Source organism: Trichosurus vulpecula, chromosome 3 (genome assembly GCF_011100635.1).
Source record: "Trichosurus vulpecula isolate mTriVul1 chromosome 3, mTriVul1.pri, whole genome shotgun sequence".
In the NCBI taxonomy this organism is placed as follows: Eukaryota; Metazoa; Chordata; class Mammalia; order Diprotodontia; family Phalangeridae; genus Trichosurus; species Trichosurus vulpecula.
In genome coordinates, this window is record NC_050575.1 from 430,981,249 (window position 1) to 431,008,590 (window position 27,342).

Genomic DNA, 27,342 nt, shown 5'->3' on the forward strand with positions numbered 1-27,342 from the left:
CCTTTTCTTCCTCCTGTTTGTTCTCTCTCTCCTTTCACCCTTTCCCTTCTCACCAGTGTTTTGTTCTGCTACCACCTCCCCTGATCTGCCCTCTCTTCTGTCAGTCCCCATTCCCTCCTCTTTACTTAATCTCTTCCCCTCCTACTTCCCTGTTGGGCAAGATAGATTTCTATATTCAACTTACTGTGTATATTCCCTCTTTGAACCAACACTGATGAGAGTAAGGTTCAAGTGATGCCCATTATCCACCCTCCCATCTTCCCCTCCACTGTAATAGGTCTTTTGTGGCTCTTCATGTGAAATAATTTACCCCATTCCAACTCTCCCTTCCCTGTGTACCCAGTCTACTACTCTTTCTCATCTCTTAACATTTTTATGTCATTCCCTCAAATTCACCTTATACTCATACCCTCTGTCTATGTATATTCCTTCTAGTTGTACTATTAATGATACAATTCTTAAGAATTACAAGTATCATCTTCCCATGTAGGGATGTAAACAGTTTAGCTCTATTGAATCCCTTAGGTTTTCTTTCCCTTATTACTTGTTCATGCTTTTCTTGGGTCTTGATATTGGAAATCAAATTTTTGGTTTAATTCTGGTCTTCTCCTTATGAAAGCTTGAAATCCCACTATTTCACTGAATAACCATTTCCTCCATTGATATATTATGCTTAATTGTGCTGGGTAAGTGATTTTTGGTTGTAGTACTAGCTCCTTTGCCTTCTAGAACATCATGTTCCATGACCTACAATCTTTTAATGTTGCAGCTGCTAAATCCTGTGTAATCTTGATTGTGGTTCCCCAATATTTGCATTATTTGCTTGCTCATTGCACTGGGGCTCAGGATCTACCGCTGGTTTGCTGAGGTGGGACTCGCTGCTGGCTTACTGGAATGCTTCCTGTCCTGGACTGTGCTCCTTTTTACCTGAGTCAGACCTTTCCGGCCAATCTTCCAAGTTTCTTGAGCTCAAAGGTTGTTTCACCCCGTCTTTTCATTGGTTCTGTCATTTCAGGATTTGTTCTGGAGTGCTATCTTATGGTTGATTAGAGAAGAATATGGAAGAGTTATGGGCATTTACGGCTTACTCTACCATCTTGGCTCCCAGAAGTCAAGGTAGTGAGACACGCATTTTTCACACAGCAAATGTAGGAATGTGTTTTCTTTGCTTATGTAAATTTGTTACAAAGACTTTGTTTTTCCAATGAGGCAAGGAAAGTATAACAAATGATAGATTGTTTCTCCTCCCAAAAAAAGAGAAATAAACGAGGATCGTTGAATAATTTTTTAATGCACAGAAGGGACAGAGGGAAAGCCAAATGGAATCAGACAAGCAGCTTTGAACTATATTCTTCAATATAAAAGTAAGCTATACTTGAGCGATGAGCACTTTCAGACAGTCCTCTTTCTCTGTTCTCTTTTGAAGGATCTAATCTGATGTTTGTTAAGTTTCAGAGCAATTTAATTTAACTTTAAAAAAGCTGAAAATGGCACTAGCTTTGGGACTACCACATCAGAATACAGGCTTGTGCTTGGTTAGGTTCAGTTTGCCTGAACAGGGGGACACAAGCAAGCTTGAGATACAATAAAATAGGCAGATCCTCCAGGAACAGAGAAGTGAGAGTCCCACTGTGCTCTGCCATAGTCAGGTAAGAGTATTGGCTTTGGTTCTAGGTGCCACTGTTCAAGCTGGAGAGCACCTAGAGGGCATCCAAGATGGCAGGGGGACATCCAAGGTGGTGGTGGGGGGCATCAAAGATGGCAAAGGGTCTCAAGTCCTTGGGACATGAAGATTTCTTGAAGGAACTGAGGATTTTTAGCCTGCAGAAGACTCGGCGGGAGACAGTCCATGAGAGCTAACTTCATGTACTTGGAGGGCCATCATGTGAAAGGCTGACAAGACTTGGTTCACTCGGCCCCAGAAAGAAGAAACAGGAGGAAGGAATAGAAGCTACATACAATCCCGTTCAGGCACCCTTCCATCCAAACAGAAATGGATCGCCTTAGGGTGGGAGCTAGTGGGTTCTGACTCCCTGGAAGTGTCCCAGCAAAGCCTGGATATCCGCTTGTAGAAAGGACTCTTATTTAGGTATGTGTTGGACTAGAAAACTTCTGGGGTCTCTTCCAATTCTGGGGTTCGATCATTCTAATTCTATTCATGTTTCATCTCTCTATGCCACTGACCACAGCTGGCCTTCGTATGTTCACTCTCACCAAATTCCACCAGTGTTGGGTTTAAGGGGACATGAAGTGGGTTAGTGGGACACAGTGTGATTTAGATCCCAAACCTGCCTTCACTTCCTCTTAGCAAAGGCCCTACATAAAAAACTAATGTACACCAGCATTAAAGACAACTCAAAACGGATAAAAGTTACTGAGAATGTTAGAGGAAAAGACTGAACCCCAGGAAGGCTATTCATAGTTAGGTATTTCCAGTTTATCTGGAGCTATGAATTTCACTCACAAAAAGGATCACGGATCACAGATTTAGGGTGGGAAGTGTCCTTAGAAGCCTTCTAGTCTAACTTCCTCACTTGATAGATGAGGAAACTGAGGTCCCGAGAGTTTCCCAAGGTCACACAGGAACGGGAAACAATGGTACTTCCTGTGAAATAAGACTTTAGGGTGAGGGTTTTGTTTTTAAACAGATATATAAAAAGGTGGGAAATCTATCCATAGCACCATGCCCAAGCTAGGGGTGATCTCAGGACACAGACTAGGAGATTGGCAGGAGCCCTTCTAAGCACTTCTTGAACTTTTTTGGATCTAGGTGAAAATGAGAAGATCCCCAAAGGGCTCAAAATCTATCCCAGATGTTTCTTTGGGGCTCTCCATCCCAACTAAATTAGCCTGGTGTTATTCCCCAAGGATGACAGTCTCTTGCTTCACATTGCACAAGCTGTCCCTGGTGCCTGGGATGCTTGCTTGCTCTCTCTCTCTCTCTCTCTCTCTCTCTCTCTCTCTTTCTCTGTCTCTGTCTCTCTCTTCCACACCTCCCTCTCTTGGCATCCCTCGTTCCCTCCAAGGCTTAGCTTAAGTGTTGCCAACTCCATGGTAAAGCTCTTCATGACTCACTCAGTTGGAAGGCTTGTCTTTTCCCCTCCCCTCCTACCACAGATACAACTTTGCATTACTTTTATTTTGTATTTATTTGTGTACATTTTGGTTCTCAGGAGAATGTAATCTCCTTGAGGGCCGGGGCTTTCTGTCTTTGAGTTACCTGTGCCTTCTCTCTTTTATTTCCAATTTATCCCTCTATAACTTGTTTGTACATAGCTGTTTGCATGTTCTCTCCCCCATGAAATTCGTTCTTTGTATCTTCAGTGCTGGCACAATGCCTGGCACATAGTAGGTGCTTAATAAATGTTTATTGATTTTGGTTTAATAGAATTCTTATTCAGGCACAGAAGAAGGCAACATGGGACTGTAGAATGAAACATTTGGAGTTCTTGAACCCGGGTTCTAATCCTGCTTGTTATCACCCGTGTGACCTCGGGCAGAAAACTGGCCTTCAGTTTTCTCATCTCTCCAATGAGGAGGATGCTCTAAATGACCCCAATATCTCTCCCACTCAAAATCTCTGGCTCCATGGTCCTGGGTTGCAACAGATGGCCTCTGAGGGCCCTTTCACTCTTGAGACCCTGAAAATCTTCTGATCTGGTCAGAAAAACCTAGTAGTGAATATTGGGTCTGTAAGACCCTCTGGTTCAAAGCCTGGTCCTGGCACATTCCAGCTACATGACCTCAGGAGAATGACTGTTCTGCATCTGTTTCTTCATCTGTAAAAGGAGGTTGAACTAGGCAACTTCAAGGTTCCCTTTCAATTCTAAATGTTTCTAAGTATTCTCTCCTTTCCCCAAATGTTGCACTGGTCTCATCACTGGTTTTTTGATAGGATTTGTGAGAATTGATTCAATTCCCTGATTAGATTATAGAGTCTTGGAGGGTCGAGACAGGGGGATTCCCCGCAGCAGCCAGCACATAGTAGGCATTGAGGATTTGGATGGGCACTTCTTCCTACTCCTGGCATCGATCTCAGGCCCTGAGTCTTAGACCTGAGCACAGGGCTGCTGGTCTTTAGAGGATCTGTCAATAGGCAAAGGGGTCTTGCCCTTCCCCAATCAGCTCCAGAAAGACCCTGTCTCTTCTCCCAAATGTGCCTCTGCCTACTTTATCTTGATTAATACAATTTAGAAAACCATTGGCCTGAGGTGAGAACGATAGTAGGTTCTATGTATTTGAGATTTCAAAAGAGCTTTACAATCTCCCCATGAGATCCCTGACAATCTAGCGAGACCTCACTTTACAGAGAAGGAGATCCTTGTCCAGGGTCACACAGCTGGAAAGCATCAGAGACAACACTTAAATATGCAGCTGGGTGATCCGATGGATAAAGCACTGGGCCAGGAGTTAGAAAGACCTGAGTTCAAATCCCACCACAGACGCTTAACCTGGACCAGTCGCTTAACCTGTCTGCCTATTTCCTCAACCGTAAAATGTGGATAATAATAGGACCTGCTTTTAAGGGTCATTGTGAAAATCAAATGAGACGATATTTGTAAAGCACTTAGCACAGTACCTGGCACATAGTAATAAATGTTGGCTATTATTTTTTTTTGGAGGAGGGAAGGCAGAGCAATTGGGGTTAGGTGACTTGTCCAAGGTCACACAGCTAGTGAGTGTGTCAAGTGTCTGAGGCTGGATTTGAACTCAGGTCCTCCTGACTCCAGGGCCAGTACTCTACGCGGTGCACCACCTAGCTGCCACTCTGACTATTCTTATTAAAATCCAGGCTGTCTTGACTGCATTGCACCCAGCTGCCCCAACCACACTGCCTCTCAGAAGACCCAGGCCACCTGGACCTGCCATCTGTGAGCTGGAAGAGTGAGCAAGCTGCCTTTGAGGGCCTCGGGGCCTTCCTCTGTGAAGTGGGGGATTTAGATGACCTCAAAGGTCCCTCTAGCCCTAGAATTAGGAGGTTCCTGAGAACATGCGGATTCTTATCAAGGGAGGAGAGCTTTGCCCACTCCAAAATAAGGGCCTCTCTGGGTTATGAAATGGGGCTGGCCAGTCTTTTGTGCCCATGAGCACTTTGGAGAAAGGCAGCTGATGCCGCATTCCACTTCACCAAAGACCCCTTTGAAGGCACTGCCAGGCCCTGGCACAGTCGGATTTTTAAAAGGAAGCTGGACACCATTCTCTAAGGTGGTGTTCACCCACAGAGCCTCAGCATTCCAAGGGACCTGAGAAACCACCTAGTCCAAGCAGCAAGATGCACAGCGGATAGAGGGCTGAACCAGAGGTCGGGGCGGGGGGGGGGGGGGGGGGGGGGGGGGGGGGAGGGGGGGGGAGGGAGCTGACTTCAAATCTCACCTTAGACGCTTACCAGCTGTGTGACCCTGGGCAAACCATTCAACCTGTCTGCCTTAGTTTCCTCACCTGTAAAATGGGACAGTAGTACTTACTTCACAGGGCTGTTGTGAGGATTGAATGAGATAATAATGTGCTTCGAGCAGTCCCTGGTGCATAATAGGTAGGTGCTTAATAAATGCTTATTCCCTCCCTCCCTCTTTCCTTCCTTCTCTCCCCAGACAGCCATTCCAGCTCAGTCATCATGTGACCGATTGTCTTCTTCTGGTCATTCCACTTTCTCCAGCTCCTGAGGAGCCAGGCATGGGCAGACTGGCAGCCTTGGTGGCTATCAGAGCCCTAGCTGTGCATCTCAGCTCCAGTACTGACTACCCCGGTCAATGACAGTTGGACCAGACGACCCCAAGACCCTTCCAGCCCCAAATCTAGGACCCAACAACCCTCCCCTGGGCTTCGGCTTCCTCAGTCTAGATGCCTGGACTCTGTCATCTCTGAGGCCCGTCCAGCTCAAGATCAAGGAGTCTGGACCTTCATTTCTGCCTGTAAAAAGAGAGGGTCGCAATCTGTATTTAAAGTCTCTTCATCTCTCTGAAGCAGCAGTGAGAGTGTACATTTAAGTACCAAGTAGGGAGGGGACTTGGGGTCCAGATCCTGCCTTTGCCCCTACATATGTGACCTTAAATGTCCTATAATCCCCTTGTCTGTTTTCTGCTCTACAGTAAGAGGCTGGACAAGATGGTCTTCAAGGTCCAATCCAGCTGATTCTGGGAACCTTCCCTTCCCCGGGCCTGTGTCCCTACCTGTCAAACCAGCGGGCCTCTGCAGTCCCTTCCCGGCCTCAAGGAGCACACGATGCTAAACGCTGGCATTGACGCAGCATTTCAGTTTGCGAAGCACTTTACATGTCTCTTCTGATCCTTCATCCCTTCCTAGTGGATGTGATCATCCCCATTCTTATATATAAGGAAACTGAGGCAGATGCCACTTGCCTGACTAAATCCAATACTCTGCTGTGCCATCAAACCTCCCCTCAGCCTCAGTTTCTTTTTCTGTAAAATTGGTATTAGGACTAGATCTCTACATATCTCATTGTGGGAGACAGGTAGAGTGAGGAGCATTCCATCTCAGGTCCTGGGCTCCAATATTTGCTACTTGTGTGCCCCTAACCAAACATGGACTCACGTTACTGAGAAGTTTCCTTCCCTGTTGGACTAGCCTGTTTCTAAGGTACCCTCCAGGTGTAAATCTCTGAGCTGCAATCGCTTCTCTGGGCCGATTTCTCTCTCTATAAGATGAGAGGGTTGAGCTGCATGGCCTCATTGGTCTCTCCCAGCTCGACAGATACGGGACAAGTTACCTCACTAGTCTTGGAAAATTTCAGCTCTAACTCACCCCTTCTCAGCATCCCATCAGCTACTTCCTCATTCCAGCTCCCTCTGCCCCCCCCATTGCACCCCCACCCACAAGGCACACGAGACAGATGGGTCAATACTTTATTTTTTTCCTCCAGCTCCAGTGGTACAACTGTAGCAGCATATTAAGAAACAAAGACCCCACACACCAAGGCACACTCCTTCCCCCACCCCCCAACCTGCCCCATTCCTTCTTCAAACAGCTGGTTAATAATCAGAAAAGATGGAGAAACAGGTTTGATACAAACTACATGTAGGCAGCCATCACAAGCTTTAAATTTTTTTTTAAACAACACTCTTTTGCTCCCTTTAAAAAAATATACAGTGTGTTCTTGCAGATATAAAGCAGCAAACACATTTGGATTTCACAGGCCAAACAAAGCACAAGACACGTTTCCTCCCACCCCCATCAAATACAATGGTCCTTGACAGGGCAGGTGCGTTGAGAGAGGCAGCCTCCAAGAGTGAAAGCTGGACCCATGTGGCTTCTAGCATCATTTAATAAAAAGGACAGAGAGAAAATCAGGAAACCAGGCAGATTTACCAAGCAAGTAAGGCAGGGTTGGGGTAGTGGGGAACAATCAAGTTCCTATCCAAGTTCTATCCATTACAATTGATTTTAGGAAGGTAGAACCTTTGCCTTACAGCTCCTACATATCAGAAGTCGATCATCTAGACATCAAGGCACAGAACAAATGAGAAACTCTTCCAAGGATGAGCCTGAGGCACCATGTGCTCTTTAAGGCTAAGTGATCAATGAAGGGCATGATTTCATTTTTGCCTTGCAATCCCAGTACACAGTAGGCACTTAGTTGCCTTAGTTGAATCAAGCACAATTAGGCTAAGCCCTGGCTTGGGAAGTCTTGAAAAGAGATCAACAGGTCCCTTCCCTAAAGAAAGTCTTGCCTAGACAAGTGGGCATTCCAGTTTCTAAATACCATTTGAAGCAAAAGTTTAAGGAGGACTAGAAATGGTTAGCAGGCCAAGGGGGAAAGAGAAGGATGAGACACTATTTTAGAAAATAAATTAATCCTGGCTCTTGATTCGACAGGTTCAACCCTTCCATTGCCCACTTCCCCCTCCCCCCAACCCCCAACACGGCAGAGGCACAATGGGGACCCCGTCTCTGCCCTGTCTGCTGTCCCCAGCTCCCACGAGCTCTGACTAGGCAGAGGCAGGTTATCTGGATCCTGACAACAAAGCCACACTTCTCTTTGAGGAACCTCAACTTGGCACTCCCATCTTTGTGAATGAATGAAGTCAAGACAGACCTCCTAAGTGTTCAGATTCAGAGGAAAAGCCCCTGGGATTACCAAGCAAAGATTTGCACCCCCTGCCTAGGGCCCACCCACACTTCCCTGTGTCCCCAAGACCATGGTACTGTCTCAAAGGGATGAAGTCAACTCCTCCCCCAAGTGCCTATCCTCAGGTCAGAACACTCAAAGAGAGATACTTTGGCCCAGGGCAAGTGGCTGTTGGCTCAGAGTTTCTGCCAAAAGAAATGCCCATTGGCTGAGACTTAAAGACAGGCACTTGGGCAGGGAGAAGAATGCAGCTAATTAAATTAGTCTTTTCTCTGACCTTGGGGCTAGCCGCTAGCAGTGGGCTAGAAAAAACAGGTCTGTATCTTTTTTAAGGAGATTGTCACTCAGGACATACTATAAAGCTTACAAGGGCCTCTGAGTCATTAACAGAAAAATACCCAATAAAACCCTTCCCAACAGTCTTGTCCCTCTGTGCAACTTGGACTCTTCCCTCACCACTGATGAAGCCAAACACAGCCCGCCCCCCTCAACACACACACACACTTTTTTTTGGCACCTCCTTCAGGGCATGGAAGAGCAGAGATGAGCTTCAGCAAGGTCCTTCCTCCTTCACCCCCATCTCTCCTCCAAGCTGGGCAGAAAGATCAAGGCCTTAAGTACTGCCCTAGGAAAAATTATCTGAAAATAAAGGATTGGGGAAGAGAAAAAGAACCCTGGCAGACATCCTGCTCTGTCCACATCTGCCAGCTCCACACATATCTGTCCTCTAAACAATCCACCTTAGCCACTGAGGAAGAGAAGAGTCCTCAGAAAAGAGTCTTGGAGTGTCCTGGTCAGAAACACACCTTTTATGGAACTTCAGAACAGATACACACACACACAGAGAGGCCAAAACCCTACACACAAGCACAACCAATGCCCCTTCAAATCTTCCATCTTGAGACGTTGGCAGGGGCTGACTTGGCCACGTCCTTCCTCACAGGAAGGGCCTCAAAAGACACAGGACTCAACATCCATCAGAGTCCAGGAGAAGGGAGCGCTTGCTCTCCAGGGACTTGGAAATAAAAGAGATTCATCCCAGACAAAAGGAAGTCAGTGTGCTGAGAATGACTTAAGTAACCTCACCCATGCCAAGGCTCAGTTTCTTCATGCACATCAAAAGCAGGGAGCCGGCTCAGGTGGCCTCTAACATCCCTTCCAGATCTAACATCCCATGTGTGTAAGGAGAAGAAATGACCAAGTAGTCATGTTTTCCCTCTTGGCTAGATTTTTTTTAAATGTACCTTTTTCTCATTAAAAAAAACCTCAAAAATATAAACTCAAAGTTTACTACATACATTCAAGTGAAACTTCCATGGGGGTCAGGGAGGGTGACTAAGCCCTAGGCTTCAGGCCACCCCTGGAGGTTGGGTAAAGATGCTTCGGTGCTTAATTATATATCATGATGGGAGAAATTGAGCCCTTTGTTTCATTTTTTAAAAAAGCACTTTAAAATCTCAACTGTAATACTATTTGCACACTCTCACACACATACACACACGAATTCAACTTCTACATAGAAAAATAAAGGATAAACATTATCCATCTATTTTTATATTGCGTAATGGAACTTGTATATACATATCATATTTAGTTTGTCTTTAACATCTTAAGTCTCTGAGGTGCAAACTCCTCACCTATCCAGACCCCCCATTTCCCCAACCCTATTCTGTGCGGTTTAGTTCTAGGGAAGAAGAAAAGTCACATTCATTCTTCTAGCAGGGGAGGGAAAAGGCAGGAAGGGGGAGGAGGAAGGCATTCATTTTTCTTCCACTAAAATCTTTCCCCAACCATCAGTGCCACCATTTTGGATCCGACCCCTCTTTCAAGGCCAGCCACAGAGAGGAGCTACTCAGTGGCACATACCCTGCAAGAATCACATTGGTGCTTCAGGAAACCTGAAGCTCGTAAAACTTGGTGCGGGTGCATGGGGGAAAGAGGGATGGAAACGGGAGAGGGAATCCTTTCTTTCTTTTTTAAATAAGATGCTGGAATTGCTCCCCACAGTCTGTTCCTTTAGTACGGAGTTCTATTCTCCACCTGGTGCTTTGTCAGGAAGTACTTGAAAAACTCATAGACTGACCAGGAGATGGCTGTGGATGGCATCTGGTAGATTATGCGTGCCTGGATACCTTTGAAGTATCCAGAAATACCGCTGAGCTGGTACACTGTTCGAAAGGCATTGGCCATGCCAGACAGATGTCCGCTGACATTGGCCAAAGAGAGAGCCATGTTTTCCTGAGTGTTGAGGAGGGTCTTGCAGACATCCAGGGGGGTAGTGGCGGCCGCGGCGACGGCCCCCGCCAGCCCTCCGGCAAGGATGTGGGACTGGGGATTGTAGCCTCGGTGAGGGTTGATCTGCTCCTGAAGGAACTCATAAGTAATAAAGTGAATGGCTTGGAAGGGAATGTTCATGGTGAGCTGGGTGGTGTAGCTCCGGTAGAAGGCGCCCACCCCCTCGGTCCTCCAGACATCCCGGATGCAGCGAAGGGCCGAATGATGAGGAGAGTTGTACATCTGCATGCGCTGCTTCACCACTGCCAGTAGAGGGCATCGATGGTCCAGGTGATCCAGGTGGAGATGTTTGCCACCCCATGATGGAGATGCCAGAGAAGGCAAGTCATAGAGAAAAACAGGCAAGTTAGACCCAAAGGATAAAGAAGCTCTCACAGCGCTTCAGCAGCCTCGGTCTTGGGCACCCATGACTGGTCCACTGGGGCAGCCCAGGCTGGATCTGCCCCATGACTCTGAGAGTCCCAACCCCAGGAGTTCTTAACCTTCCCCATGTCCTGGACCCCTCGGGCTGGCGGCGAAGCCCCTGGACATGAGATCACAGAAGAAAACCAAAGCCTAGTCAAAACCAGCTTAATTTTTTTCCCATTCAAGTCTCCAGACCCCAGGTTAAGCCCTGTCTTACCCATCCCCAAGTGGTGTTCGTTGTCTTATTTAGAGCTGCCTGATCAGCTGGCCTCCCTGCCCCAGCAGCCATGGGGAAGAAGAGGGAGCCATAAGGACCCCTACTCCTAATGCTGTTTAGAGCTCTGCATACTTGAAAGCAGGACAGAAGGGAAGATTCTTGTTATTATAACCATGCAAACTTGACCTTCCCCAGGCTCACCCCAAATTTCCCAATCTAGGTTGTTTTTCCTCGAAAATAAGCATCGTTTTGTTCTTTGTAATTGTATTTTCATCAATGAGGACAGTGTCTGGTATACAATAGATGCTTCATAAATGCTCACTGATGGACTAAATGACATCTGTGTTTTTAAATGGCCTGTCAGAATCCTCTTGGGCCCAAGTTCAATTAAATTCATAAGAGGGAGTTGGCTTGGGGAATTAACGAAAGGTCACACACAGGATCTCAGAGGTCATCTAGGATCACGGCTCTAGGACCAGAAGGGACCTTAGGGGTCATCTGGTCCAACCCTCCTAATTTTACAGATGAGGAAACTGAGCACCATAAAGGTTACCCATACTTAAGAATCCTCTCTACAATCCAGTGGAATATAAACTCCTTGAAGACAAGAACTACTCCATTTTTGCCTTCAAAGCCTTGAACAGACTCTGGTAGGCTTTTAATAAAAGTTTGATATACTGAGTTGTTGACTCTCTAATATGAAGTTAGCTATTCTTTGCTTAAAGACCTCTAGGGTTGGGGAACTCACTATCTCTTATGCCAGCCCATTCCTCTTTCAGATTAGCTCCATTAAAACATCAGCTCCGTAAGGGTAAGGACCATTTTTTGTTTGGTCTCTGCCTTTCTTGATAATCATAATCAGTGCTGAACTGAATTGCTCAAATGATATAAGGAAAAACTTTCTAGTACAGAACTAAAGTCTTCCTTGGAAACTTCCATCTACTGCTCTTAGCTCTGGGCCCCTCACTCCCCATACCCTCACCCTGTGGCCCAAGCAGAACAAGGCTAATCCCTCTCCCATAAGACAGCTCTTCAACTGGTGGTCCCACAAGTGAGAAGCAAGCAAAGGCTACTTAATTAATTCCAGGTTCCTTCAGGCTGGTCATTAAATATACAAAAAGGAAACCATGCTTAAACCCTAAATAGTGAGAATTTAATTCCAAAGATACATGAGATAGGAATGACCGCAAAACTCAAATTTTCTCAAAACAAAACCCACAGTCTGATTTACAGATATCAAACATTCATTTAGCAGTCCAGATATAAATGCCTAGAAAAGGGGGAAAAATCCCAAAGTAAAATTAGGCAACAGGTTATGAGCTCCCTCAAGAAAGAGTGAGATGCCTGGGCTGGATAAGGTGGCAAAGCACAGGGCTGGATTTCTAGTTAGGTAGAGGGTATGGCTTCAAATCTTAGCTACTTATCACGTAGCTACATAACTGTGCAAATCCCTGGACCTCAACAAACCTCAGTGTCCTTTTCTATCAAATAAGCAGGTCTGAGTTCCCTTCTAGCTCCTATGAGGTATAACAAGTTTTGATCTTTGATCAAAAGGCCTTTCGTCTTTCCTTTCTGAAACTTTCTGCAAACATACTGTGACGTTTCTCGAATCAGTCTTTCCTGGCCCCAAAGCTGCCTTGTCTGGTGTGAAGTTACAGTTTGGGGAGGACTCAGGAAGTTTTGTAAGCTCTTTGAGACCATCACACTGATTCAGACAGCTGATGTTTACGAAACCGGAAGCAGTTGGCTATTTCTTCCCCATATTCCACCCTGCCAAGTCCTTACTCATCATTCTAGCTATTACTTTATAAATAAAAACAATTGGCTCTTCCAAGATGTCTCAACCTAGCCAGTGGGAGGAAATCCAACGAAAACCAACCCTTTTATTCTCCTGAAACACCACTGAACACCAAGGTTAACAAAGGGAAGCCCTTTCCTCGTGGTTTATGTGTACACCTGGTGTGACTGCTAGAGAGGAGTGAGCTAGCCAGTCCTGGAAAACCAAGAGGGCCTTCAATCTTCAATAGCTTTAGGAGGTATTCCCTCCTAACCCTAGGTCCACTGGATACAAAAGAAGGCCATGAGCCTCTTTTTTGCCTAAAGCTGTTCTGGGCTCAAAGAGGGGCCAGACTTCCTTGGAATTCTGTAGGTCTGGGTCCAAATTCCAACTGTGGTCGTTTACTATCTGTGTGATGTGGGCAAGTCACTGCTCCCCCAACTTCAGTTTTCCAATAAGGGGGTTGGACTATGTGACCAGTTATCAATTTTTTAAATCCAGAGAAACAACAAGCCCTACCATGAAAGGAACACTGAATTTGGAACTGTGTGTAATTCCCCAACACAGCCCCCTACACACACAACCTCCTTGTCTGTCTCTGGTCAAGTGACAACCTGGGTGGGCCTCAGTATTCTCATCCATAAAATGGGAAGGCTGGATTTGGTGACCTCTAAGGTCCTTTCCAGGATTCCTATGATCCTATCACTCATTAATGCCTGATACCATCACTAAGGGGACAGGAACAGAGACTAGACCTGGGATTTCATTGATAATGGGTGATGATGGGTGAAGAAATGCCCTTCACCCATGCACATTGGCAGCTTCTCTGCAACTTCAGAGTCTCAGACCAGGGGTTCATAAGCTTGTTTCTCAATACGGACCCCTTTGGCAGTCTGGTGAAGCCCACAGACCTCTTGTCTCAGAATGTTTTTTAAATGCATAAAGTAAAATACTTAAGATTGCAAAGAAAATCCATCATATTGAAACATAGTTATCAAAATGTTTCTAAAAACCAGTTCCTGGGCCCCAGATTAAGAAACCGTGTTATGGAGTTGCCTAGAACTTGTGACTTGCCCAGGGTCACACAGCTAGTAAGTGTCTGAGGCCAAGTTTGAACTCAGGTCTTCCTGAGTCCAGGCCCAGCACTCTATCTACTGCACCACCTGCCTGCCTCAGTGATTAACTACCTCATTTACTTAAGGAGCCCAGTGATAAAATAAAACAAACTTTGGGGGTTCTCTTGTTCTTTAAAAATAAGGCACTAGGTCTTGCTAATTATTGCCCTGGGTTAGAGGTTACTCCTCCCTCCCAAGCTGTTGAGACTTGCACCAGGCTCCCCCTTCCCCAGGGCAGGGACACGTTACCTTCAGCTGGATTCATTACAGCATCATGGAGCAGGGTGGCCATACTCCCCGCTATCCCTGCAAAACAAACTCCAGAAAGTTAGCCTCCCACAGTAAACCACTGGGGCTCAGTCCCTGGGGACCTCAAACAAGCCTCTCAAGGCCTGGCTTTTTAAGAAGAAAAAAAAAAATAAAACCACTTACCATCAGGTGACTGTTTTTTATCCCCAAAGGCCCCAAGCAAGGATAAGAGTAGGAGGGGGATATTTGTGAAGTGGGGGGTGGGGAAGAGCAGAGCTCAGCAAATTCCAGCAGCCCCCGAAGGCCTCAGCTCTCTCAAGGCAACTCTGGGGAGGAACTGAGGCCAGAGAACCCACAGAGACCACCCTCATTAGCCCTCTCCCCCCTCACTTTCCGCAGGGTTTCCTTACTCTCACTGCCCTCTCCATCCCCCCAAAATCCTAATAATTCAATTCAGTTCCTCAGTTCTAGCCTGGACGGAGCCCAGCCAAGGGAGGGTGGGAAGGTAAGGCAGAGAGGGAAATGTAAAGGAGGACAGTCTTGAAGGACAGTGCAGACAGGAGACAGCAGAAGAGCTGGCTGGGTTAGGCATCAGAAAATCCTTGGAGAAAGCGACTTCATTTCTCTGGGCCTCAGTCTCCCTGGGTGTAACATGAGGGGACTGTACTAGATATGACCTTTAAGGTCCAAGGAGGTCTAAATCTATCATCTTACAGAATTAGAGTAGGGGATAAGCCAGGACAGTAGTGGAAGGAAAGGGACTCTGCAGATGTCCAAGATAAATCTGAATATCCTGTCAGCTTCTCCACTGAAGGTACCCCAATCCCCCACCCAAACTTCAAGAACCATGAGCATCGGTCCAGGAATCCTACCTGGGGACTCTGAGCTTTCTTATTCAGCGCAGACATTGCCAAGTAATTGACGTTACCACTGGAGAGTGGGAGGGGAGCTGAGGAATGAAGTCCGTCCTCCGGCCGGCCTAGATGGTCAGCACCAGGAGAGGCCAAACGGGACGTCTCTAAGCTACGGAATGTCTTCAAACCTCACTACACTCCCAGTGGGGTCTCTCTGGGGACTGAAGTCACCAAAGACCTAAATTGAGACAATTCCTAGGTGGTCATAACTAAAAGATGGTCCCCAGGACACACCTCAGTAAATGTTATCAACACATTTCTACACAACATATCAGTGACGTGGATTACCAAGGTCTGCTGGCCGAAGGGGCAGAGAAAGCAGGACAGAAGAAGGCTGCTACAGGTCACATCAGAGAAAGGAGGGCTGAAGAAAGCGGGTCACATCGCCCCAGCTAAGCTCGGAAGACCAGGTGTGGCTCCCAGTAATCCAGCCCTACGTCATCCCTCAACACCACCACCCACAAAACAAAAGCCCAAACCCCACACAGATGCATCCCCCCTCCTCTCCTAACTCACCCTCCCGTTTCCAGCCCACGTGGAACGTTACAGAAGAGCTGTATATATGAACTCACAAAACCCTGTCTCCACCCCCCTTCTCCTTCAAAAGTAAACTATTCCATCCCTTGCTCCCAGAAAGCTGTGACTCAGACAAGCCGCAGGGGCGGGAGGGGGCACCCTCCCAGGAGCTTAGATCCTGCCACATGGTGGTCTGCTCTGGAGATACGACTCCGGTCAGTCAATATACTTCTTGAAAGATCTCTTAAAGCCTGAGCTTTTTCTTGCCGATGCTGCTGCTGTGCCAAAGGTCTTTTATCTTTTTTAACATAGTCTGAGAGAGGCTGTTTTTTTTTTTTTAACATAGTCTGAGAGACTGTTCAGAGCGTGTTCTCGTAGCCCGCATTCACATGTTTGGTTTCTACTTAAGGTCTGATCAATAAAGGTCTATGAGAAGAGTCTGAGTATTAAAGCAAAGATCAAAAAAAACAAAAAAAATACAAAAAAACCGAGCACACCCCTTGGTTGTCAAGCTCCCCAAAGTTCAGAAAAATTGAATACTTCTATATCTATCTACAGATCTACTCAGCCATAGATCTATAGATAGATATGGACAGCTCTACTGTTCTTTATTCACAAGGAATCAGGCTGAAGACTGGGTGTGTTAGCTCGCTGGGTCACCCAAGGGGGAAAGGCCCAAGGAAGCAGAGAGGGGAGGGTCTGTTGTAGAACAGAAGAGAGCAGTCTAACTCCAGACAAACGCTTTCAAAATACCATTGGCCAGGTGGCTGTTTCCTCTGCGGTGGAGGACGTCATTTAAAGTCCTTTTCATGTTTTCGTAGCAGGCAAAATACATGGCGTGGGCCGGCCCTGCCCCCATCACCATCACGTTGATGCCCCGTAAGGGTCTCCAGAAGCCTTCTGTCCGGATGATTTGCTTGAGAGCGCCATATACGCTTGTGTAGCGGGCTTTGGGATCTGGATGCAGGCTCTGCATTCTAGTCTGCGCGGGGAGGGAAAGAGAACAAAATGTGGGTAAGCGACCCTGGAGAAATACTTTTTAGGAACCTGATCTAGTCAGATTCCCCCTCCTTGTTTCTGAGGCTCAGAGAAGTGAAATGGCTGCTTAAGGTCATTGAGGCCCCCCAAAGAGCCATGATCGTCCTGCTCCTGGGAAGCCCTGATGGGAGGGGGCTTCCTCCGCCACATCCCGTCCTCCATGTGCCAGACGCAGAGCAGGTGCTCACTAAATGTGAAGTCACTGAGAGTGAGCAATTCAACAGCAGCACGTGAAGGTCTGAAAAGCTCTGTGCCTCATTTGGTCCGGAGGTCTCTGCCTCTAGAGAAGAGGCCTGGGAATACTGTCCCCCTCAATAAAAGGGCAGGTTCGGTTTGCAGTTCTTTATGTCCTCAGCCCCAAAAGCACTCTGTACACAGGGGGCACGAACGCTCGCTGTTTGCCGAACTGAGTTAAACTTAACTGCTACATGACTATGTGGAAATGTGTTTAAAATGACTGTACATGTAGAACCTATATCAGATTGTTTGCCATCTTGGGGAGGCGGGAGGAGAGGGAGGGAGAAAAAAATTTGGAACTCAATGTCTTATAGTGTCTTATAAATATATATATTCTCATATATATAAATATAAGGCGTTAAATATATATTGAGACAAAAAATGTATATAAATATATATCTTATAAAAGCGAATGTTGAAAACTATCCTTACATGTAACTGGAAAAAAATAAAATACTATTAAGTAGAAAAAATCAATAAATGTAATTGCTAGCTGTTCTATTCCTTCAGATGTATGTGACATATAGGGATGCGGCGAACCTTGGAGGGTGGGACTGCTCAGCTCAGCAGAAAGGCCAAGGGCCATCTGGTATGGCAGCATGTCTGTGGTAGCTATGGTATAGGGAGCCATAGTATACAGAGTGCTGGGCCTGGAGACAGGAAGACCTGAGTTCAAATCCTGCCTCAGACACTAGCTGGGTGATGCTGGGCAAGTCACTTAGTTGCTGTTTGCCTCAGTTTCCTCATTCTCAAAATGGGTATACAAGACAGGGACAAGAGGAATAAATATTCATTAAGCGTCTACTATGGGCTGGATCAAAGTTGAGGAGGGGCACATCCCAGAGGTGATAGATCACACTGAAGTTATAGCAGTGATGGTCAAGGAGCTTCCCATCCCCCTCCTCACGTCTACACAAAGAAAAATGGCTCCCCAAGAACTTCTGCCATCATCCCTCCTGTTACCTTCATACCCTGGGGCCTGTCACAGAGGAGGCACTCATGGCATCCCCCTTTACACCTCAAGGAAAAATAATGATAGGTTTCATTTGTACCATGGAGAAGCAGAGCAGCTTGACTCGGGCGGGTCTCCCAGGGCTACACCCAGGTCAGCCACGCAAAGACCGCTGGAGGCTTACAAAGCATGTCCTCACAGATCACTCAGGGAGGAAGAAGTGTCATTACCCATCCCCATTCTACAGATGAGAAAGACGAGGAGGCCTTGTGGATAAGGCTGACCTCAAGTCCTGATTTTGACACAGCCTGATTGGGGGACACCTCCGTGGCCGGCTAACTCTCCAAGGTTCTCTGAGCTGTAGAGGAGGTGCCGATCTGTACTGGCAAGGGAAGTTTGTCACTGGGAGTTCCCCCTGTCAGTGAACTCACAGGTCCAGGACCTACCCTCTCCCTACAGATGAGCAGATTGTGCCCCACAGCGGCTTGAAAGGAGGTGCCTAGGCTCACACAGCCAAGAGCCTGGGTGAGCCCAGGTCATTCTGATCCCCAGAGTTCACTGCACCTTCCATTAAGCCAGGCTGTCTCTCCATTCAAACAGCGTCCACAAAAAATGAGGCACAGAGTAAAGGCCAAAGAATTCCAGTATCTCAGAGTAAGGGACCCACCTCTTCAAGTGTCCAACCTTATTTCATGGGGAAGTGGTCATCCAACCTCTGCTGGGCACCTCCAGGGATGGGGAGCTCACTACCTGCTGAGACAGCCCATCTTACTTTAAAAATGCCTCAGCCTATCAGGAAGGCTGTCCTCTGCCAAGCCAAAAGTCCACCTCTTTGCATCCACAGGCAGGGGCCAAGCAGAATTCTTCCTCCACGTGAAGACCCTTACTCCCAATGCTGAATCCGCTTTAGGCTCCGTATCCCCAACTCCTGCAATGGACCATGTCCTGAAGGGGTCTCCAGTCCCCTCACTTCTTTCTGGGACCTACGTCCTTCCTCACATGGTGCCTCCCAGGTGAGCCTAGGCCTACCCTAGCTGTAGCCTCCTCCCCCAGCCCTGTGACATTGCATTGTCTGGCCTGATCTTGAAGTCTCCGTTTCTCAGGAGGCCTCAGGCCTCTCTCAAGGTCACTCTCAACCCTGGACTAAACAAAGAGACTGGTGAAAAGTTACTAAATCCCAACAGCAGAATTCAATTTTGCTGCAGAAAAATGATGATGACAATGATGATAAATGCTAATACTAAGGATGGCTGACATTTATATAGTATCTACTGTGTACCAGGCACTATGCTAACGAGCATTTTACAATAACTCATTTGATCTTCACAATTCTCGGAGGTAGGTGCCATAATCATCCCCATTTTTGCAGAAGGGTAAACTGAGACAAACAGAAATGACTTGCCCAGGGTTACACAGCTAGTAAGGGTCCCCAACCTTCTTCCTTGCTTTTTTTCTACTTCTCAAATAGTTCAGCAATGAGGTACTAAGCCCCCACCATGTCCAGAGCACTGTGCTAGGTATCTAAGTTCCAGTCTGGTCTATTTGGGGAGATGAGGTTCACCTAAAATGCCTTCCAGAGTTGGAAACGGGACCCATATTAATCATTTAATTTAGCCCCATCTGAAGAGGAATGGGCACTGTCTCCCAAACATGCCTGGAAGCTCTCTGAGAGCAGGGCAAGGCATAAGGCCTTTCTCTGGATTTCCCAGATGCCTAAAGCTGCTGCGCAGATAACTTTGTACCCAGGCTCCTCCTCTGCCCTTAGTCAAGCCCAGCTTTGAGAGGGTCTCCTGCCCAGCCTGAATGCAGTAGGCAGGGTGGGGGGCCTGTGAGGATCAGAGCACTGACTAGCCCAAAGGCCTGCTATTTCCATCACAAGACACTGTTTAGATCTTCTCCCATGACGTGGGGGAAGGGGCAGGGGTGCCCACGCTAACAAAACCCAACCAAGGCAGAGATCTGCTTTGCTGAGTCTCAAGCAGAGAAAGTCAGCTTTCTCTGGCAGCTGTCCACCAAGGCATGTGTGTGGGTGCCAGATGGGGGAGGCGGAGCGGTAAGTCACCTTTCCACAAAAAGAGGCCCCCAGACAAGAAGGTTCTCGTGCCCCAGTAAGGGAAGCCCACGGCCTGTGCCTGGGGAAGGAGTGCTGCCCCTACTCCACTGCTTCTTGACAGGGTTTGCATGACTGGTCCATTATCCAGGATTTTTCCTGGAGTTTAAGAGAAAGATGAGACAGCTATCTCGGATGACTACAAAAGCCTCACCACCCAGAACTGGCAGTGATGGGGGCCACATCTGGCTAGACCAGGCATGCAAGGTGGGGCTGGAGAGAAGGGGGAGAGATGGGCACCGCCATTCCTGACATCATCCCCTGGGGCTCAGTTACAAATCCTGCCTTTGTTAGTTCTAATGAGGCTGTTCTCTACAGAAAGCTCATTTACACGGTGGGAGAAGGGATGCAGAAAGGGAGAAAGCAAGAGAAAAGGAGAGAAGAAAGGACAAAGGCATGAGAGAAACAGAGAAACAAGAAGCCAACGAAAGGATGGATAGGTGAACGAATGAAAATTATCCCTTCCAGCCTATATCCACATAAGGAAAAAGACACACTCCAATGTATCTCCCCCAAAACAAAGAAAATTCTAGAAATACCTTCCAGTATAAATACCTTTTAGCCTGGCCCATTTTAAGGAAGACTTCAAGAAACAAGGTCACTCCAAGCTTCCACGAGGGACTAGACTCCAAGGCGAAGCCAAGATACCCTCCAGGCCCGGAATGATCCCCCTCCTCACTCCCACCCCCCCATGACCACTGACCTCCCCAGCTTCCTTTACTTCCAACACAAATCCCACTTCTGTTGGAATCCTCCTCCTTCCCCAAGCCCTCCTCAGTCCAGTGCCTTCCCTCTGTTAATTATTTCCGCTTTATCCTGTATAGAGCATGCTTGGTACCTACGGGTTTGTATGCTGTGTCTCCCATTAGATTGTAAGGTCCTGAAGGGCAGGGACTGTCTTTGGCTCTTTTTGTATCCCCCAGGCTTAGCACAGTGCCTGGTGCATAGTATGCATTTAATGTTTATTGAATGAATGAATATGCTAGTTCAGTGTTGTAATATATAATACTGTACTGGAAGAATTTCATTCTTAGGAGGTCGAAAATACACTGACTCTGGGGTCAGAGGACTGGGTTCGAATCCTACCTCTGACATCTACTATCCGGGTCACTTTGGATGGAAGTCATCTATTCTTCCAGAGGCTTGGAGGGAGGCCCTTCCAGCTCTGGATCTATGAATATAGACACTTTTACACCGAATCAAACACCATTCCAGCCAAGAAGATTTCCATCAGGAAGGCAGGACAGGGATTATGTTTCAGATGAAGAAACTGAGGCCTGGAGAGCAAACCAGTCCCACCAGAATCCAAGTCCAGATCACCCGCCACTAGGCCACCCTGCATCTAGCCTGCACCCTGGAGGATGGGTGGGAACTGGCATCATGGTGCTAGGAAGGAGGGGCATTCTAGGCCTCATGGAACAGCATGACCGCAGGCCTGGAGGTCAGGAAACAAAGGGTGTGGAGATATGACAGAGGAGCTTGAGAAGCCTGACTTGGCAAGGACAGAGAAGGAGGGAGGAGAAAGGAGGAGAGGAGAGACAAAGAGTGCATTTATTAAGCACTTACTGTGTGCCAGGTACTTAGCAAGGCACTAAGAAACAAATATAAGCCAAAGACAGTCCCTGCTATCAAGGGGCTTACATTCAAATGGGGGGAGACAAAAGAGAGCTGGGAAGTAGGGGGAGTTAGGGCAGGGAGAAGACTCTCACTGAGGGAAAGGTGCTGGGGAGGGGGAGGTAGAAAAAGCTGGAGCATGAGACAGAGAGCTAGGGGCGAAGTCAGTATCGATGGCTAGCTTCTGTCGGTCTGTCTTTCTTTCCTCCTTTTCTTAATTCCTTTCTTCCTTTTTTCTCCTTTTCTCCCTCTCTCCCTGCCTCCCTCTCTCCCTCCCTCCCTCCCTCCTTCCTTCCTCCCTTTCTTAATTCCTTTCTTCCTTTTTTCTCCTTTTCTCCCTTCCTCTCTCCCCTTTCTCCTTTCTTCTCTTCTCCCCTTCCTCCAGGCACCAGGGGCCAGGGGCCAAGGACTCACCAATCAGAGACAAGGGCCAAAGGGCAGAGGCATTTCCAATCTCAGATCATAGAAAGCCTTGAATGTCAGACAAAAAGAAGCTTGGCCCTTCTTCTCTAAGCAACCAGCTGTATACAGTTCTGAAAAGAGCCCCTGAAATACTCGGCAGCAAATGCAGCTTGACTGCGGATATGTCTTAGGCCCAGAGTACTGCTTTACTATTAGAATACAATGCTAACCCTCACAAAGCTAGCAGCCAATGGTAGTGGGCAGGCTGGGGATTCTAGTGTGGTCTCTGCCACCTTGGACAAGGCCCTTGGGCCAGATGACCCCAGAGGCCCTATCCAGGTCTGGGGAGAGCAGTGGTCCATCAACTCTCCCTGGGACCCCCAGACTGCTGGGAGACTCCAGGAAGACTCGGCTGGGAGCCAGAAGGCAGCATGGGGGATCGGCCAGAGTTCTGGACTTGGCATCAGGCGGACCTGGGATCCAATCTCACCTGACATTCACTAGCCATCTGACTGGAGGAGAGTCGTATAAGCTATCCTGGACTGAAGCTTCCCCATCTCTAAAATGTGAAGGAAAGACAACATGACAGTGTCAGGGAGACCTGAGTTCAAATATCACTTCCAATGCTACTTGTATGACCTTAGGCAAGTCACTTAACTTCCAGAACCTCAGTTTCCTTATCTGTAAAATGGGATGGGGGGGGGCACTAGACTAGACCAGTTTCTGAGGTCCCTGCCAGCTCTATGTCTGTGGTCATAACAAACTGCCTGGGGATCTCTGGACAAGTCACTTACAGTTCCAGGGCCCCAGGTAGTTTGCTAAGAGTTGGGAGGCACCAACCCATATTGGCAAAGGGAGTTTCCTACAGTTGAGGTGGCCAGATAATGGATAAAGCACTGGATCCAGGGTCAGAAAGACCAAAGTTCAAATCCTACCTCAGACACGTGCCAGCTGTGTGATCCTAGGTAAGCCTCTCTCCCTCTCAGTTTCCTCACTAGTAAATTGACAATAATAGCACCCACTTCCCAAGGTGGTTGTGATGACTGAATGAGAATATATATAAAGGATTTTGCAAACCTTAAAACACTGCAGAAGTGCTGGCCACCATCGCCACCATCATCACCACCATCATCATCACCATCATCATCCCAATGAAATCACAGATTGGGCCCAAAAGAAAGAATCTTTAGAATAACACCACTACAAGGTGAGGTGATGCCCTCAAAGGTCCCTACTCTTCCTGACGCCCTGGGAATCTCCACCTTCACTCAGCAGCAGACCTAAAGACCAAAGATTCCAGGCCTGATTTTGCAAATCCAGATGAGTTATCTCAGAGGTGATAAATGTCTCATAAAAAAAGCCCACAAACATCCTCAAAAGATATTCTAATGAAGATAAGAAAGGGACTGGTCCTATGATATGATGATCATCAGTTAAGGGAATTCCCAGATGAAGAAACTTCCTCTGCCAGTTAAGGGTCCCCTGGCACAGAGACATGAACTGGTCTGCCAAAGGTCACACAGGCACACAGGCAGGGAGTACGAGAGGCAGGAAATGCGGCCAGGTCTTCCCTGGACTCCATGGCTGGCTCTTTGTCCATAATGCCTCCCTTTAACTTATGTAACAATAATACATGTTATAAAATAATATATAACTATAATATATTATGCATATGTATGTGTAGAGACACACACGCACACACTCAGCACTAATAAATGTTCTCCAGGACTTGGCAGTGACCCAAAGCTCTGTCATTAAGAGGAGCCACATTGTGTCTGGCATTCAAAGCTCTGCTCCTCTTCACTGGGCTGGCCAGAGGGCGATCTATTTTCATCTTTTAAAGGCCATCCACTAAGTCCCAGAGGAGCTGGGATCTCTGCTTGGGGAGGGAAGCCTACCCCTGGGCAAGCCTCTTCCTCTCCTCTCTGAGCCTGTTTCTCCTACTGTACAATGAGGGGAAAGGGGTTGGACTCTGGCCTCCGGGGTCCTTGCCAGCTGCAGATCCATGTTCCTGTGACTTCTCTGAGCCTCGGTTTCTTCATCTGAATAACAGAGATGTTCATCATTAATACTTGTAAAAGCTTCAAGGTTTCCTGAGTGAGTGCTTTCCCTATGTTCCCTCATTGGATCCTCACAGAAACCCTGTGGGGGAGGCACCATTTGACAGATGAAGAAAAGGCGGCACAGAGTCACACAGCTGGGAAATAAATGTCCGGGACAGGATCTGAATGCAGGTTTTCTTGCCTCCTAATCAGACACCCTACACCTTCACCCCCTGCACCACGGACACCTACATCACAGCCTGGTCCCAAAGATCAAAGGACTTTGCTAAAGCATTATTAAAAAACACCAGTTTTTAATCCCAATTTCCTTAATCTATAAACAGGAAGAGAAATGAGGCAGAGCTGTCATCCTGGGCTGCCAGAGATACCCAACCTCTGCCACTGCCAACTGAGGGCATCAAGGCCAGACCCAAAAACCCTTCATACAAAGGCTCCCCCCACCCCCACCTCCCGGCCATCAGAGACCTCCAAGCCTTGCTGGCCATGCAGTGTTGTGATCTGAACTGGAGGTCAGCGGATAACTCTCAGGAAACCACAAGGCCACCTTCCCACTGACTATCTTTGAACTAGGACACTTTAGCAGAAGTTAGCATCCCTGCCCGGAGCTGGCCCTTCGCGCACACACAAACAGAACTACAAATCATCCTCCTTCCCCCACCACCTCCTCCCTCGGCCACCCATTTAAATACCGGAGGAAATCCTTGGTCTGGCGGCAATCTGTTTGTAGAAACGACCTAGCCAGGACGAGGTCAGCACGATGTCACAGCTTGTGCACCAAGGCCTTCCTAGCTCTGCTTCTCCTCGCCCCAAAGGCTGGTGGGTGAGACAGCAAGAGCTCAAAGCCACATCAAGGTAGCTTCTGTATATCTGAACTTCTTGGAACCGTCCATACTTCCAATGAAAACTGAGACTGGGCGCTGGAGGTCTGGAGTCAGCCAGAGAAGATGAGAGCCACCATGATGGTGAAACTGTCATGATACCATTCACCCAGGCCCCACAGCAGAATGTTCCCTGGTGCCCAAAAATGCAGCCCAGCATCACCAACACAAATGTGTTTACCAAGAGATCCAAGATCTTCAGAGGTAAGTGGATGGAACCTCAGAGGGAGCAGAATTTCTTTGACTTTTGTTTGTGTTCTGGCCCCCTGAGCAGGCCGTCAGGTGAAGACTAGGGACTCCTCAGAACTGTGTTTTTAAAATAAAATACATGGGATTGCAAAGGAACTCAGAAGTTAGGAAAATAAAGATGTATTTTTCCCCATCCATGTTCACAAACTATCTGAATCCAACTGTGAATCCACAGATTAAGAGCCCCTGATCTTGGGCAGCCCCCTCCTGAAGAAGGGAAGCTAGGTGGCTCAGTGGACAGAATGCTGGGTCTGGAGTCAGGAAGACCAGAGTTCAAATCTTGCGTCTAGCTGTGTGACCCTGGGCAAGTCACTTCACCCCATTTGCCTCAGTTTCCTCATCTGTAAAATCCAGTATTTCCACCAAGAAAACCTCAAATGGTATCGCGAAGAGTTGGGCGCGACTGACCAACACTCCTGAGTTAGAGATCACTTTGACGACACCTCCAACCAAGTCACCCAACCTCGCAATGACAGAGAGCTCACTAGTTCCTGAGAAAATTCATTCCACTGTCGGACAAATCTAATCATTAGAAAGTTAATAGGCAATTAGAAAATACATTGTATAAAGGTGAGAAGCAATATGAAACAGGGCTGGAGAGGTTGACAGTGAGGGCCCTATCAGGAGCCTCTGGTAGTAAAGTGGAAAGACAGCGCAGAGAGAGGTCAAGTGACCGGGTCACACAGCTACTAAGTATCTAAATCCAGATTTGAATTCAGGGCTTTCTGACTCCAGATTCAGATGTAGGACTCAACACACTGCAAAAGTTAGGTTTTATACTGTGGCTTGACTAAAAGACCAATGTTCTTGGGGCAACTAGGTGGTACAGCTGGTAGAGCACCGGACATGGGGTCAGGAAGACTCGAGTTCAAATCTAGTCTTAGATACTTACTAACTGTGTAATGAGGTGAGGTCATTTAACCTCTGTCTGTCCTGATTTTTTTCATTTGTACAATGTGATAATAACACTACCTGCCTTCCAGGGCTATTGTGAAGATCAAAATGAGGTGGAAGATATTATCATCATTGTTAAGGGAAGCTGGACCTGAGGAACACTCCTCCTCTACAGCCACACTGGCTCCCCAGGAAAGGGGAGGGGAGCTGAAGGGGCCACCATCCTGGGGAGGGGTCTGGTTGGCTTTTCACCCCACCTTACACTCCCCACTCCAAGACCTCTTCCATCTAATGGCATGGCCTCCTTGCCATTCTTCACCCAAGACCCTCTGTGTCTCCAGACTCCAGGCATTTTCTCTGGCTGTGCTCCATGCCTTGAATGCCCTCTGCCTCCTGGCTTCCTCTGATGCTCAGCTAAAATCCCAGTCTGCCTGAAGCCTTTCCCAGCCCCTCTCAGTGATCATGCCTTCCTCCGTTGACCGATTCCCATTTATCAGCTCCTGTCTGAGGCTTGTTCGTACATATGTGTTCACACACTGTCTCCACCATTAGACCGTGGGCTCCTCGGGGGCAGGAACTGCCTTTTTTTATGTCCTCACCCCTAAGGAGGTGCCCAGCACATGGCAGGCACTTAATGAGTGTTTATTGACCAACTGACTGACCCATGAAATCACAGCCCCAGTCCCAATCCCTGTCTCTAAAAGCAAAGAACACAAGGAATTCAGAGAAACCTGGCCAGACTTTCTGGATCTGAGGCAGAGCAAACAAAACAGATGAGAAAACAATCAACACAGTAATTATAAGGTCCTAAATAAAGACCCAACCCAAAGGCTGCTCCATTCTGTCTCACTGGAATGGTCCATTTGGGCCTCCAAGTAGAAAGGTGGGGCACGACAGGCCTACACTACTGCATACATGCTCAAAGAAGCCTGCTTTGGCCAATGGTTTTATCTAAGTATTTTCCTTTGTTACACAGAAGGGAAATATGGGGAGGGGACAGGAGAACGGGTGGGGAAACACCATTCCCTTCCTCTGCTGGGTAGAGAAGCCAGGGCCTGCAGGATCCAAACACTGTATGCACTGTCACAGGAAGTCCTTCCCTGTGGTCGACTGTGACTCTGTTAGAAAGGTAGGTCCAAAGCGGGGGGAAGAGGCATGATGAAACTGTAAACAGGCAAAGGCATCAAGGAAAGATTTAAAAATAAAAAAAAAAGGCTAAACTCCATGGTCTGAGAAGGGTCCTCAAGCTGGCCTGAGCCCTCCCCTCCCCAGGGGAAGAAAGTGAGGAAGGAAATGAGTGTCCAGTGTCCAGGTGCACACAGGTGTCCCTC

At 47.5% G+C, this 27,342-nt stretch overlaps 1 protein-coding gene across 5 annotated transcripts in view; it reads right to left on the reverse strand.

Moving 5' to 3' along the window:
* Positions 1-6,849: 6,849 nt before the first annotated feature.
* SLC25A37 (solute carrier family 25 member 37) overlaps positions 6,850-27,342 on the reverse strand; it is a 50,331-nt gene continuing 29,838 nt past the window's right edge. For 2 of the 5 annotated variants that reach the window (XM_036749505.1, XM_036749506.1), the window contains exons 2-4: positions 16,328-16,556; positions 14,145-14,201; positions 6,850-10,623 (exon numbers count right to left, since the gene is read on the reverse strand). In XM_036749505.1, coding sequence (XP_036605400.1) covers positions 10,103-10,623; positions 14,145-14,201; positions 16,328-16,556 — 807 coding nt within the window. In that variant the 3' untranslated portion in view covers positions 6,850-10,102. The other 3 variants (XM_036749508.1, XM_036749507.1, XM_036749509.1) reach the window with 3 other exon arrangements.